General features: G+C 51.1%; 1 protein-coding gene across 2 annotated transcripts in view; it reads left to right on the forward strand.

Moving 5' to 3' along the window:
* Window positions 1-16,112, forward strand: part of SPNS2 (SPNS lysolipid transporter 2, sphingosine-1-phosphate) — an 86,086-nt gene that overhangs the window by 14,344 nt on the left and 55,630 nt on the right. For both annotated transcript variants that reach the window (XM_053275587.1, XM_053275586.1), the window contains exon 2: window positions 10,671-10,736. In XM_053275587.1, the coding sequence (XP_053131562.1) occupies window positions 10,671-10,736 (66 nt within the window). The remainder of the gene's footprint in view (window positions 1-10,670; window positions 10,737-16,112) is intronic.

A 16,112-nucleotide genomic window follows, 5' to 3' on the forward strand; every position in this document is an offset into this window, starting at 1 on the left:
TTGTCTTCTCCCTGGTATTCCGGATTCCATGCAGATTACAGGTTTCTCTGTGCAATGGCTCTCCCCATAACGCTATAATTTGGGCTTCGTTGCCACCGAGTAGCCGCCAATTTTGGAGCTGGCACCTCGCTCAGTTCCAGCCAGTCCTGGACCGTTTTGACAGACTCCAAAATAGAGGGCCCGACAGGAAAGTGTGTGTGTGTGTAAGGAAAGTGTCTATTTGCAACACAAGAAGCTGCTGTTTACTGAGTCCGACCATCGGTCCGTCTACCTTAGTGTTGTCTGCTCTGACTGGCAGCGGCTTTCCCAGCGTTACCTGGAGATGATGCCAGGAATCTAACCTGGAGACTTTATTTGGCTTGATCTTGGGAGGGGCGGAAATATTGGGGTTGTGGGGGGATAGCTCAGTCAGTCCTGCTGACAGAACAAAACCACCTGGCGTGATAACCTCTGCCACAACAACCAGGCCACTAAAATGTAGAGTGGTGTCACTTTCTTGTCAACGTCACCTGTAGATAAAATTGCTTCCATGCAGCTCCTGCTTCCTTTTGGAACGGGGAATCTTCCATGTTTAGGAGGAGGGATGTGTCTCCTGCCTTGCAGTTATACAGGACAAGGGAGCTGGTCCTGGGGTCGCAAGCGTGAATGGCAAATACAGATTTGTCAACCAGGGCTGAGCCTGCTGATCAGGGGACAATTTGTGCTTCTTACCACCAGGCAGACTCTCCTCCCAAACAAGCGAGTGTGCATGGCTCGTTCAAGATTATCAAGTGAACGTAAGAACAGCCCTGCTGGATCACACCCAAGGAGGCCCATCTAATCCAGCATCCTGTTCACCACAGTGGCCACACTGTGAAACCACACAACCAGGAGATGAACCCAAGCCCTCTCTCCTGCGTTTGCTCCCCTGCAACTGGGATTGAGAGGCATTGTGCCTCTGAGGCTGGAGATGGCCCACAGCTACCAGACTCGTAGCCATGGATAGACCTGTCCACCATGATGAATCTGTCTAAGCCCCTTTTCAAGCCGTCCAAGCTGGTGGCCATCACTACATCCCGTGGCAGAGAGTTCCATAGATTAATTATGCGCTGTGTGAAAAAGTGCATCCTCTTGTCGGTCCTACATTTCCCGTCTTTCAGTTTCATGGGGTGACCCCTGGTTCTAGTGTTGTGAGAGAGGGAGAGGAATTTCTCTCTGTCCACCCTCTCTGCTCCATGCCTGATTTTATACACCTCAGTCATGTCTCCCCTTAGTTGCCTCTTTTCCAAGGAAAAGAGCCCCAGATGCCTCGTAAGGCTCCCGTCCTTCAGTTTCATGGGGTGACCCTGGTTCTAGTGTTGTGAGAGAGGGAGAGAAGGTTCTTTCTGTCCACCCTCTCTGCTCCATGCCTGATTTTATACACCTCAGTCATGTCTTCCCTTAGCCGCCTCTTTTCTAAGGAAAAGAGCCCCAGATGCTGTAGCCTTGCCTTGTAAGGAAGGTACTCCAGGCCCCCAATCATCTTGGTTGCCCTCTGAACTTATGTCTGAGTGTGGGATTCGAATGTGGGTCTCCCCAGCCCTTGTCTAACACCCGAACCTAGGGCTGCACACTTTAGCCCTTCTGTGGATGTAGGCTCACAGCTCCCATAATCTCTGACTATTGACCACTGTGGATGATGGGCACTGTAGTCCCCCCAAAACAGTTGGAGAACCAGAGTTGAGCAGTCGTGTTCTAACCCCTGCACCATACTACCTCTCACGCTTGCTCTTATCTGCATCTTGAAAACTTGCCTGTGGCAAGATTTTAGTACCATGTAAATGTATTCAAATACAGCTGGTGGGAAAACGATTCTGTTGAACCATTCAGTTCTCCTGATTAAATTCCTTAACCAATTACATTGAAAGGGGGGGAAAACAAAACACTGATTAGTTATTTACCTTCCAACCAATTTAAATTTTAAATGTGTGTGTTGCCGAAACGTTGGTATCAGTAATCCTGCAGGAAGCATAATCCCTAATGGGTGTGTTACCTGAGAATCTTAGAGGTGAGTTCTCAGACCTCCAGTCGTCTCTCTCCCTAGGCGAGCGTGTCTGGCTGTCGTATCGGAAAGCCGAGTTCAAATCCTGCCTGCGACTGGTTGGATGGATCTCAAGGCACGAACTGCTTGCATTGGAAGTTGCCGTCTACTGAGTCAGGCCCTTGTTCCATCTAGCTGGGAAACGTCTACTCTGACTGGCAGCATCTCTCCAGGGTTCTAGGCGGGGGTCTTTCCCAGCCCTGCCCGGAGATGCTGCCAGGGGTTGAACCTGAGATCTCGGGCATGCAAAGCAGATCTCGCCCCCCGCGCACACACACACACACACACACACACACACACACACACACACGTCTTTGGCTGTTCCTGACAAATGCATGAAACTGCCTTTTGCTGAGTCCGGCCCTTGGTCCCACTAGCCCAGTATTGTCTGCACTTACAAGCAGCAGCTCTCCGCAGTTTAAGGCTGGGGGGTCTTTCCTACCTTGAGTTGCCAAGACTGAACCTGGGACCCCTTCCGCCTGCAAACCACATGCTCCTCCACAGTGCTATGGTTCTGTCCGCAGCTTCTGGCTAAGCACTCTCTGTCTGCTCCTGACTTCCTGTGGTGCCCTTGTCAAGAGGAAATGTTGAGGTGGTGGTTGTGTTTTATCATTGAATGATAATATATTTATATCCCTTGCTGCCCTCAAAGGTCCCAGGGCAGCGCCTCCCCTCTTGTTCTTTAAACAACCCTGCGAGGCGGTCTAGGCAGAAAGAGAGAGAGAGAGAGAGAGAGAGAGAGAGAGAGAGAGAGAGAGAGAGAGAGAGACTATACTGGTCTAAGGTCACCCTTTGTGACTGAGCCGAGGTGTGAACTCTGGTCTTAGTCGGACACTCTAATGGTTCCAGGCCTGCACAACATAAGGCCCGGGGGCTGGATTCGGCCTGCAGGGACTATTTCACTGGCCCCCAGGTATACTGCAACAACACAGGAGCTGGAAACTGCCTTATTGTTATGGTCATTTGACCAGCAAAGAAACTACCTTATAGCGCCATCCTGTGCATGCTTTCTCAGAAATATGCTCCATGGTGTGCCCAGCAAGGCTTACTCCCATGTAAGCGTGCCAAGCATTGCAGCAAGAAAGCAACAACAATTTAGGGAGAGGAGAGGACTTGGCATTTGTTTGGGGCTGGCATACACTCCAGGGGCCCCACTGATTGAGCAGGGATGGGACCTATTCTCTGGCCACTATCCTTGATTAAAAACCATGGGTCCATTGACAAGGGGAAGAGATCCACAAGTAACTAATAATATTTAAAGTTAATGTCATAATGTGCTAAAAATTTGACCTCGGCCCCTGCACATCAAGTTGTGGATGGTTCCGGCCCACCAGGGCATTTGAGTTGTGCAGCCCTGCTCTAACCACCACATCACACTGTCTCTTGCAGAAGGTCCCAGGTTCAATCCCTGGCAGCATCTCAAGGTAGGGCTGGGAAACAGCCCCTTGAAAAATCTGGTGAGCTGCCGCCAGACCTTGCTGACAACCTTGAGCTAGATGGGCCAAAGGTCTGACTCAGTCTAAGGCGGCTGGCAGTGTTTTTAAGGGCAGGATCTCAAATGCTGTAGCTTCTCTCAAATCTCTGGAGAGGGCAAAAGTAGGGAAAGCTCAAATTGGGTCCACCGAACGTATCTCGAAGCGGTGCGAGATCCTTGTCACTTGTGAGGTCTACCTGCCGGCAAGACTCCTTCCCAGGAATCCTCGGGGTGAGAAACGAGGTTGGCATTCTGGTTTTCCTTTGGGTTGGCTTTTAATTAGCAAGATCAAAGCCCTGATCCGGGTGTAGCCCTGCAGCCAGGGCCGTTGTGCAAACCCGCTTGCATTCCACCCTCTCGTCTCGGAGATGAGGCGAGGCATCGGGATCGCCACACACACTTTCTTGTCTGCGGGGGACGATTCGGGGAGAGGCCCCTGTGAATTATCCCTCGTGGACAAGGAAAGGAGAAGGAATTTGCAGGAGAAACTTGGGCAGCAGTTTCTTTGCTTTCCTTCTCCTAATTTAGTGGTAGAGTCCCTGTTTTGCAATCGGATCCTTGGTTCAGTCCCTGCATCCCCCAGTAGGGCAGGGGGGAAACACCTGGATCGCTGCTGCCAACCAGTGCAAACAATACTGAGCTGGATGGACTGACAAACTCAGCAGAAGGAAGCTTTAGAGCAGATTATTTTAAACAGCGCACTTGGCTCCCTGGAAGAGCCTCTGCTTCGCATTCTGAAGGTCCAAACTTCAGTCCCTGGCAGCATCTCCAGGTAGGGCTGGGAAAGGGGTCCCCCTGCCTAAAACTCTAGTGGCTGCTGCCAGCCGGTGCCGGCAATACTGAGCCAATGATCTGACTTGGTATACAGCACCTAGCTGACTCCTGTAAAGTGTCCGCCCGCGGTTACAGACCTCCAGCTCCGGTATTCCATAGAGATTTTTAGTGTGTGTGTGTGTGTGTGTGTGTACACATACAACAAATTTAAGTGTTACAGCTAAGGCTATTCCAGTCATAAGAACAGCCCTGCTGGATCAGGCCCAAGGCCCATTCAGTCCAGGATCCTGTTTCTCACAGTGGCCCGCCTGATGCCTCCGAGAAGCCCACAAGCAAGAGGTGAGGGCATGCCCTCTTTCCCCGCAACTGGCACTGAGAGGTATCTTGCCTCGGAGGATGGAGGTGGCCTCTAGCCACTGGACAAGTAGCCATGGATAGACCTGTCCTCTATGAATTTGCCTAGGCCCCTTTTAAAGCCATCCAAGCTGGTGGCTGTCACCCCATCCTGTGGCAGAGAGTTCCACAGATTAATTATGTGCTTCATCTTGTCAGTCCTAGATTTCCCGGCCTTCAGTTTCACGGGGTGGCCCCTGGTTCTAGTGTTGTGAGAGAGAGGGAGAAAAATTTCTCTCTGTCCATTCTCTCTACTCCATGCATAATTGTATACACCCCGATCCTGTCTCCCCGCATTCGCCTCTTTTCCAAACCGAAAAGCCCCGGATGCCATCGCCTTGCCTCACCAGGAAGGTGCTCCAGGCCCTTTTTCATCTGGGTTGCCCTCTTCTGCACTTCTTCCGGTTCTACCGTGGCTTGCTTGCATCCACACGGCGTTACTCACAAGCAGTCTTATTCAAATCAATGGGAGAATTAGGCCTACGACTTTCAATGGGAGTGCTCAGCACTAATTTTTTTGAGGCCTGCCTGTCGGGCTGAGGGGAGGGGCCTGCTGAGCTCCAGCACGTAGCCGGCCAATCGGGAGCAGAGGGGGAGCCTTCTCCCTCCCTCCCTCCCCCTCCGCAGCAGACACATCGGCTTCAAGCCGGCGATCCTCAGGTGGGGAAGAAATAGCCCGGCTCTGCGCACCCCACGGCAGTCCTAAGGGTACCAGGACCCCCTGCACTGGAGACTGAAAAACAAAGGAGAGCCCCAAACCTTGGGGAAGATGTGTGGATTCCACCTGTCCAAGGAGGACTGGTGTGTGTGTGTGTGTCGCTCAAATGTTCGATGGCGTGGCGTCACTCTTTGGGTCCTGCCCGGTGCAGAACACCCAGGCCGGATCGTAACTGCCTCTTATAACCCACCTCATCCCAGCCCCTTCCAGAGCGAACGGCCTCTTGGTTTCTAAAGCGCTTCTCTCTCCTCCGATCTCCTCTTCCCCAGCCTAATTGCTTTGCATTTTCCTCCTCCTGATGATGATGTGCATAATTGCCTCCTCCGTGGGCTGGCGGTGAGCCAGAAGCCCTTTGGGGCTGGAAGGCAGAGTTCAGAGCTCGCCTTGCCACAGAGATGATAACGCTGACGGGGAGAACCTGGCTGGGAGAAATGGATCCTCTTGGGTGGGGCGGGCATCTCAGCCGCCTGCGCTCAGCAAAACTTGCTCTCCGACCGAGAGTTGGATGTTTCCCAGAAGAGCAGGCAGAGAGGACGCTTGGGAAAGCGATTGCGGCAGTCAGCGTAGGGAGCTGCTGTCCGCTGAGTCAGGCCTCTCGACCACCACCCCCCGAGCTCAGGATTGTCAGCACTGACCGGCAGCGGCGCTCCAAAGTTTCAGGCAGGGGCCTTTCCCAGCCCTACCTGGAGACGTTGCCAGGCCTTGAGCCTGGACCGTCTGCATGCAGATTGTCTTCCGCCAAGTTCTCGCCCCACATACTTTACTTTACTTCCGCCAAGTTCTCGCCCCACATACTTTATGTAGCCACCCACCCAAATGCAAACCAAGGCAAGCCCTGCTTAGCAACGGGGACAATTCATGCTGCCTACCACAAGACCAGCTCGCCTCCATAGGAACATAGGAAGCTGCCATATACTGAGTCAGCAACCTTCCCTAGAAATTAAATCACCAAGAAGTTAGAAAGTTTGTTTACTACTTTGTGTTTGGGGTGTGAGTGTGGATGGATATCGACTGTTGACTATCTTAGATATGTTTTGTAAAAACAACCATCACCGCCCGTCAAGGTGAAATAACAAATCATGGAGAGGTAACCTTGGAGGTATTTTAAATAACTACACAAATATAACTTGGGTCAGGCCCTGATGCCAGGCAATCCTAACTTCACCGCTTGGATCCCTGAAGCTGCCAAACCGAGTCCGGCCCTTGGTCCACCTAGCTCAGGATTGTCTGCCCTGACCAGCAACAGCTCTCCAAGCTTACAGGTGGGAGTCTTTCCCAGCCCTACCTGGAGATGCTGCCAGGAATTGAACCTGGGGCCGTCTCCATGCGAGTAGGCAGATGCTCTTCCACTGAGCTACGGCCCCATCCCTGAAGGGGAATACCTTAACAGCTCTCACATATAGTCTCCCATCCTAATGAAGCCAAGGTGAACCTTGCTTAGACCTGAGTGTGGGTGTCCGTGCATGAGTAACAGACACTGCCGGTCCCTACCTCGCAGGGTGGTTGTGCAGAGAAATGCAAGCCAAAGCCTGCCACAAAATTATTTATTTTTAACCGAGTAAATAAATACGGTAAACGAGGCCACAAGGAAACCCACGAGAAGCGATAATGAAGGGTGTTTGCTCCGGGTATAATTGGCTCGCTGCTGTTTATCACCGCTTCTCAAGGCTCTCCTTTTTGCCGCCTCGGCATTCCACAGCATTCTTGGGTTGCCAGTTTGGCTTCTGCTGCCCTGTCGCGGTGCCATCTCTCAGAATCTGAGTGGGTGGGTGGGTGGCTGGCTTGCCTAATTCTGGAGACAGGAGACGTCCAGGGCAGATTCTTGGCAACCTGCGTGTGCCTAACGACCTAATATCTGTGCGCTGTCGGGAATAACTTCTGCACGAGGCACATCCCGTCTGGCCTTCTCCGAACAGGAAGGGGCCTTTTCCCAGCCATGGGCATTGCCTGCTGGCAGAATTGTTGCTCCCTGGCTTCTCCGGAGACACCTTGATGGAGGCTCTGATTAGGCCCGACTTTGCTGCCACCAGTTAACAACTTTGCTGAATCGCCGGTGGCATCAGGTGTCTCGGCTCGGGTGTCGGGCTGCCTTATGTGTCGTTCGAGCCGTTCAGAATATTCCCCCTTTCCTCACTTCGCGCCTGATCTCCGGGCCGCGTCCAAACGACACGAGCTGGTCTTGTGGGAGCAAGCGTGACTTGTCCCCTTAGCTAAGCAGGGTCTGCCCCAGTTTGCGTTTGGATGGGAGATCACATGTGAGCACTGTCAGATATCCCCCTTAGGGGATCATGGGCCCGCTCTGGGAAGAGCATCGAGGGAACTTGGGACCGTCCCAAGTTCCCTCCCTGGCAGCATCTCCAAGATAGGGCTGGGAGAGAGACTCCTGCCTGCAACCTGGGAGAAGCCGCTGCCAATCTGTGCAGACCATCCTGAGACAGATGGACCGAGGGTCTGACTCAGTAGACAGTAGCTTTTAGAGGCAGGGCTATAGCTCAACGGTGGAGCATCTGTTTCACATGCAGAAGTTCCCAGGTTCAGCCCCGGGCAGTATCTCTAAGCAGGGCTGAGAGAGACTCCTGCCTGAAACCATGGAGAGATGCAGCTGCCAGTCTGTGTAGGGATTGAACATAGGACCTTCTGCATGCAAAGCTAGGCAGCTATGGTCTCTCTCTTCTTCTAGTAAGCTGCTGTCTACTGAGTCAGACCATCTAGCTCAGTATTGTCTGCACTTCCAAGGTTACCAGCAGGATACACCCAGCTTTTCCCGGGGATGCTGCCAGGAATTGAACCTGGAGCCTTCTGCATGCAAAGCAGATGCTCTGTCGCTGAGTTACCGCCCTTCCTCCCATCATTCCCATTGGCTGCTGTGGATGATGGGAGTTGTAGTCTGAAAGTTGCTGGCGGGCCGAAGCGGTGCAGCCGATCTTTATCCCCTGGGACTCCTCTGACAAGGAATTGGTTTAGGATTCTCCAACGTGGGCCCCAGGTGGTGTTGGGCTACAACCCCCATCGTCCCCTACCATTGTAGCAGTAGATGATGGGAGTTGTAGGCCACGTGGGGTGATCTGTGATGGGTGGGGTTTTGGGTGCAATACGTGGGGCGGTTGCTGGCTTGAAAGAGAAATCCTCAGAGGGAAGTTTGCCCTGTAAGGGAAGGAGGGCAAGAAGGGTGATCACCCAAGATAGATAGTAGCTGCCAGTGTCTCCTTAATGAAGGCACCTTCCTGCTGGAAAGCCGCAGCGAGGTTTTTGGGTCATTCACAGATGCGAGAGAATGAGGCACGTAACTGAGGCAAGGTGGCATAGGAACATAGGCAGCTGCCATATACCGAGTCAGACCATTGGTCTATCTAGCTCAGTATTGTCTTCACAGACTGGCAGCGGCTTCTCCAAGGTTGCAGGCAGGAGTCTCTCTGCCAGCCCTTTCTCGTTGGAGATGCTGCCAGGGAGGGAACTGGGAACCTTGATGCTCTTCCCAGAGCAGCTCCATCCTCTAAGGGGGGAAGATCTTGCAGTGCTCACATATCAAGTCTCCCATTCAGATGCAACCAGGGCAGACCCTGCTTAGCTATGGGGACAAGTCATGCTGGCTACCACCAGACCAGCTCTCCTTTGCAGCTTACCCCAGGAGGTGCTTCCAGGGCAAGATGTGCAGCCAGGAGCCCCTCTCCCTCCCCCCGGGCGAGCGGCTTGCATCATCGTGGTGGGTCTCCCTGGCTGCTGCCTTGCCAATTTAACTTTTCAGGAACGGTAGGACGCCACCTGTGTGGCCCCGAAGGACCTCATGTGCGGGGAGAGGAAATTGGGTCCAATTAGCGAGGAGCCGACCCCGGGGGGAGGTTTCCTGGGCTGCCGTGCAGGGATCGGAGCAGCGGGTGTATCCAGCTTTTCTGGACCGACTCGGACGCTCGCTTCCCTGTGGGAGGAGAAAGCCGGAGGACAGCAAAAACCCATTTAGTCTTTCCCAAGCAGCTTACCAATGAGGCGCCGTGGTGCAGGCCCCCCTTGCATGCTAGCCAGGGGTAGACTGCTTCTGACTGTGGAGGCTTCATATAACTGTCATGGGGATTGGCCTTGGCATAGGAAGCTGCTTTCTACCGAGTCTGGCCTGGGAAAGTGGTGCATTGTTCCGAGAACTCTTTATTGTTGCAAAGCGGTATCTTTGAGTGCAGGGGTAGAGGCAGCTCTTCCTCAAGTGTACATGCCTGAAAAGTGCATAGTGCATTGACGCTAAGGCCTCAGAACTGCCCCCCCCCTTTTTTTTGGCTGCGGTTGTTACTCAGCGTTTTGCTTCGAATATTCAGCTGAAGGGGGGAAGAAATTCTAAATATTCTCGAATGTATATTAGAAAATGGTTAAACAATCATGAACCACCCAGCATATTTTTGGTATAGGGCAGTATACAAATGCCCCAAATAAAATAAAAAAATAAAATAAGGCTTCTTTCTCCTCTAGCTGGATATTCGAAGCACAGTTCGAATATAAAATTCGAAAATAACCACCCTGTGCCATTTTTTGGAAGGGCGGTATATAAACCAAATAAAGAAATGAAAATACATAACATGTTGAGCAAGGACAGCACAGTTGCCAAGTTCAGAAGAGCCCTGCTAGATCCGGCCCAAGGCCTATCCAGTCCAGCATCCGGCTTCACATAGTCGCCCACCCGATGCCTCTGAGAAGCCCACCCAGGCAAGGGTCGGGGGAGCATGCCTGTGTCCAAGCTGCCCATGCCTTAGTGTTGGTGTGTGAGCGCTTTTGCACATGTGCACTACAGGCAAAGATGCACAAAAGGTGCAGATCGATCAATGGGCGACTGTATTCAGTCAACAACACAGGCCTGTGGTCCGTTCTGGGCGGTGACGTCATGAGCTTTTTTCCTGCCACCACCAAGGAGAGAGGCGGTGGTGGCGAGAACCACCCAAAATGTTAGCCTCAGGCCACCGCCCACATAGCTACCCTAGTGGCTGGATCCACCCATGTGCTCCCAAATGCAGACTCTAGAGGGCGCTAGGCTGAGGACGCCTGTCCTTGAAGGACCCCGCAGATTAGCACCTCACCCTAACGCAGTGTTAACGAGGCATTCTTCAGTAGCAGTAATAAGCAATGCTCCTCGCAACAGAGACTGCCCTTGACAAGCAGAGACCACGGCGGCGTGTTAGGAGAAACCCACCCGCGCGGCTTTCAGAGGCTTTTATATTTGATTTGTATTCATCCAATCCTTTTCTCTCTCTCTCTCTCTCTCTCCCCTCCAGGTGTGTTGCTCGACATTCAGCAGCATTTTGGAGTCAAAGACAGCGGCGCCGGCTTGTTACAAACAGGTAAGAGAGCCGTCCAGCGCTTTGCTTCTGTGTGTCTTGCGGCAGGGTCTCGGTGTCCTTGTGAGTGGTTCTGGCTTTGTTTTGCATCCGAACTAGCTGGCAAGAGCGCGCTTTTCCTTTCATGCCCATGGGGGGGATTTTGGGAGCAGAGCTTGACGCCCAGCTGAGCTCGCGCTAAAAGGGACAGCCAGTTGGGGTGGTTGGTACCGTCTGGGGGGACGGATTCTTGCTGTGATTTTTTTTTGGGGGGGGACAAGGTCCACACCCCTAGAGAAGGGGAAGGAGATGGTAGCATTCCAACTTTCAGTGTCGTATCCGGCCTGTATCCGGGCCTGCAGAGACCACATTAGCCATGTGGCCACAAAACCTCACCAAAAAGAACGACCATATATCCGTGTTGTCGGAGGAATGGAGATGCAAATGGGCAGAAATGTCCTTTTAAAGATGACTCCATGGAGAGAGGACAACCATTTGGTCATTGTTACCCTAACCCTGACAATAATCCTGAGCTCTCATGCTCTCCCATAAAATGTCATCCCTGTTAGAGGAACAGAAATGAAAATGGGCAGCAGTGTCTTCCAAGGATGACTCCATGGAAAGAACACAACTGTTAGTAGATTGTTGCTCTAACCCGGGCCCCAATTGTGAGCCGAATCCTTTCCCTTTGTGCAAACATGACTGCAGCTTGGCCCAAAGGGTTTGGGGGTCAAAAGGAGGAGTGACAACACACAGAAAGTGGTACGTGTCCCCTCTAACAGCGAATCTCAGATGTTGTTGACTACAACTCCCATAGTTCCCAGCCAAAGGCCATTGCAGCTAGGGATGCTGGGAGTTATAGTCAACAACATCTGGAATTCCCTGTCATAGGGAATGCTGATCTTTAGGGGAGCAGACATTGCCAAAAATCACGATGAGCATCATTCCCTGAGATGTTATCTTTGTGGGCCAAATTCTCATATTCTGTCATATGAGGATAATTTAAAAAAACAACACCAAAAACAAAAAACCACACCACCACTGTAATAATAGAAGATCTTTTTTAAGCCCGACTGGATCAAACCCAAAGATCCATCTAGTCCAGCATCTTGTTTCACACAGTGACCAATCAAATGCTTCCCAGAAGCAGGGCGTGAAGGCTACAGCCCTCTTCAGCAGTTGCTATGCAGAGGTACACTGAACCTGGAAGGTTCCGTTTTGCCGTCCGGCCCAAGAGGCACTGGTAACCAAATTCATGCACAATGGGCCCAGTTCCCTTTTTTTCAGCTGCCTGTCACTCATCTAGTGGCAATGAGTTCCACAGGCTAATTAATGTACTTTGCAGTGGAGACTTTTGCTTTGGTCTGTCCTGCATCTCCTGCATGGATGACCCCTGCAGGAGGTGAGAGAGGGAGACAAGCTCCCTCACCCCCGCTTTCCTTCTCTCTTCTCTCCCCCCCCCGCCAACTCTCCATGCACAGTTTTAAAGCTGTGAAACGCCTCTGAATAGCAGTCCTTCTCTCCCCCCCACCCCGCTAAACGAATAAGCCTCAAATGCTATATTTTGAAGCCTTTTCTTGCTGGGAACGTGTTCTAGCCCCCGATCACTCTGGTTGCCTTGTTCTGTACTCTGCAGCAGCTCCTAGGACAATTGGGGCCCCTCCCAGAATGCTAAATTAAATGGGGAAACGATTGTGCTCGTAAGCCTCCTTCAATCCAAACTTGTATTCTGAGCATTGATCAGGACTGATTTCCCGCCAGCCGGGCTTGGCTTGCAAACATGTGGCCAGCTGGTGCTCTTTTCAAAAGGCTGCATTTTGGTAAGCCAATGCAGGTGACTCATGTTGGAAACAGGCGGCCTGAACTTTCCAGAGCGCTGCCAGCGAGAAACGTCACCTATCCGCCACAGGCGGGGTGGTGTAGGCATGCGTGTGTGCCCGAGATTGCCTTAACCACTCATGCTGTCCTGGTATTGTGCGGGGGGAAACAACATTAGAACTTGAAATGTGCTGATGAGGGCCACCAAAATGATCAGCACCTTGGATAGCTCCATGCAGGCTTATGGATCTGGATAGAACAAGACCGGAGGGATGTTGCACCAGCAGCTGCCGAAGCAGGGCCTGACCTGGTTCACGCAACCCTTCACATCTAGGTTTAGTGTGGGTTACTGACATTAGTGTGATTTGTGTGAACCCACACTCAGGTGGGAATCTCAGATTCATCTTGGGTCATAAAGCGCCTTGTCGGGGGTGCTTGACCCACACAGATGTCAGTAACCCACGTTAAGCTTAGCTTCTAATGATTGTATGAATCTGGACAGTCAGTTTTGATGATTGCTTCTCAGGTAGAGTGGATTGACACTGGGGAGGCTCTCTTGTTCAAAATCTTGCCCAGTTTTCCTAAAGGCTGGCTCCAGTGGTGCTATGGGGGTCTCTGCTTAGGCCTGCACATCCTTGAGGAGGGACTCAGAGTCGGAGGATGAAGGCAAGGCCACGTTCTGGGGTTGGGGGATCCCAGGGTTGGGACTTCTCACCTTGCCTCATTCCTTGAAGTGCCCACCTCGTCCGCCAGTTGGTCCTGGATCTGAAGTCATGAATGTCCCCCGCAACAGGGATTCCAAGATGTTGTTGACTACAGTGCCCATCACCCGCTGAGTCACTCTTCATATGTTCTCTTGAACATATGGAACTACCCTACTGAGTCAGAGCCTTGGTCCATCTAGCTCAGTATTGTCTACATTGACTGGCAGCAGCTCACCCATATTTCAGCCAGGGGTCTTTCCCAGCCCTACCTGGAGATGCTGCCAGGGATCAAACCTGGGACTTTCTGCGTGCAAAGCAGATCCTCTGCCACTGAGCAACAGCGCCATCCCCACTTCATCAGGTATCTCACACTCCTGTTTTCTCTTCCCGCTGGCCATCCAGTGTGTATCTCCCGTCTTGCAACAGTGTCCAGGGAAATAAGAACAGAGTGATTCCACTTGATAAAACACAATGATTTGGGGCAGGGTTCTGCATGCGGAATTATGCCTAGATTAATGTTTTGGCAACAAAAAGAGGAGAACGTTTGTGCCGACACAGAGCAGGCTGCATTGTCCTGAATGCCAAAGGCTTTCGTTTTTCTTTGTCCCTGAGCACAGAATGTGCCGAAAATAATCTTCAAAGGTCTTTTCTTTGTAGGTTAAATGCCAGTAATGCTGGGACGGTATGCCTTCCATGGAACCATAAGGGAAGGGATTGAAGGTTACTGTCAGCAAACCTTCCCTCTGAACTGGCTTGATTTCTCTATCTTACTTTCTCTATTTACTTTGTGCCGTGCCCCCATTTTCTAGGGCAAGTGCCGATCCCTGCAGAGAAATTGAACTCGTTTCACTTCCCTGGATCGTTCTCTGGTGTTTAGTCTCACATAGGAACACAGAAAGACAGAACACATCTTACTCATTATTGTCTACACTGACTGGCCCCAAGGTTTCAGGCAGGAGTCTTTGCCAACCCTACCTGGAGATGCTTCCAGGGATTGAACCGGCAACCTTCCCTATGCAGCCAGACACTCAACCACTGAGTTGCAACCACATCCTCTAGGGGGAATATCTTCCAGCGCTCGCATATACTGTCCCATCCAAATGTAGACCCTGCTGGACCCTGCTTAGCAAAAGGTATAACTCATGCTTCCTACCACATCACTGGCTCTCTTCTACAAGACTGGCTCTCTCCTCCTAGCCTTCAAAGTTAGCTTGACATTTATTCTGAATTCCACTTTTGGCTAGTAGGCGGTATAGAAATGCATTCAGTCGATCAAAAGTCAGGGGAACTGTGAAAGGCAAAATTGGGGATATCCATGTAGCCACAACCCAGAGCAATAGTGGAAAGTTATTTGTGTGCCAGTGTCTCTTTCACAGTGGAAGCACGTTCATTTTCTTTTCACACTGAACTCCATTCCAAACGAAAGAGAAAAAAAGAGACCGAAAGAAACGGAATCAAAGGTTCTTGATCCAAAACACTCTCTGCTTGAATTGGAAAGATCACGGGGCAAAATAGGCCCCAAATTAAGCCCCTCTCCATTTTTCGTCCCCTTAGATTGAGAAGGCAGCGATGAAGTATCATTCCAAGGAGGCTTCTGGGTGAGAGGGAGAATGAGGACCCTTCATCATCCCAAGGGCTTTTGCAGGGAATGTGGTGGCTGTTCAGGGACCCACAAATTCAGGCTTAGCTTTACTAACCAGCCATGAATTGTGGTTGCCCCGATCCCCTCTCTCCTCTCAGACAGGAGCATAGGAAGCTGCCATATCCTGAGTCAAACCCTTGATCCAACTAGCTCAGTGTTGTCTACACAGACTGGCAGCGGCTTCTCCAAGGCTGCAGGCAGGAGTCTCTCTCAGCCCCCGAGTGACAGTACTGCCTACATATACTTTATAACCCTGTTGGTTACCAAAACCTTGTGTGTGAATCTTTGTATATATGATGTACAAACAACCACTTTGTATATAATTCTGCTTTGGCAACTTACTGTATGCTTTGATAGTTTATTGGTGCAATAAAAATTTTTGTTGTCCTAAAAAAATAAAAAATTGTTGTCCTGTCTTGGAGAATACAGTACGTTACCAAAGCACAATTATATACAAAGTGGTTGTTTGTACATCATATACACAAAGATTTACACACAAGGTTTTGGTAACCAACAGGGTTACAAAGTATATGCAGGCTGTAATGTAACTCGGGGGTGGGGGATTTCAAGGGACATCAGGTAATCGGGGGGTTTACGTCCAACGTCCATTTCCACAATTTGTCCCATTGCTGTTTAGAAGAGATACACTTGTCTTTCTGCACATAACCATAAAGACTTTTCCAGAAGAAATTTACTGTCTGACCCACGTGAACCTCTTGGTCGCGTCTTCCCTCCCTATTCCTATGCAGGAGCATTGCATAATTGACATACAGGTTTAGTAACCTGATCACCAGAAGGGGAAAGTTCCAGTTCCCTAGTATGAGGGCACCCGCTCCATCCCGTTTCCTTGAGGGCTTCTTTCTGGGACCCTGAAAAAATGTTCTATCTAATGTCCCGAAGTCAATTCTTCCCAAGTCTGTTTTTCCAAATCGGGCCCCTCTAACAGCTTGCTTACTCCCTGCCACACTCTTTTAGCTACCGCACACTCTTTCAAGAAATGTGAGTGGGTTTCCCTGGATGTCCTGCCTACCTGACTAGCTTTCTGTTGGCAAGTGATTTTGGGACACTCTTGCTGGTCCTCTGGAGGGCTAAGAGAGATTCTTGCCTGCAACCTTGGAGAAGCCGCTACCAGCCTGGACCTTGAATCTTGAGCTAGATGGACCAAGGGTCTGACTCAGTATATGGCAGCTTCCTAGGTTCCTAATGGCTCGCCCCCAGCTTTAAATAAAAGGGAGA

The sequence above is a fragment of the Hemicordylus capensis genome, chromosome 12, assembly GCF_027244095.1.
Source record: "Hemicordylus capensis ecotype Gifberg chromosome 12, rHemCap1.1.pri, whole genome shotgun sequence".
NCBI classification, from domain to species: domain Eukaryota; kingdom Metazoa; phylum Chordata; class Lepidosauria; order Squamata; family Cordylidae; genus Hemicordylus; species Hemicordylus capensis.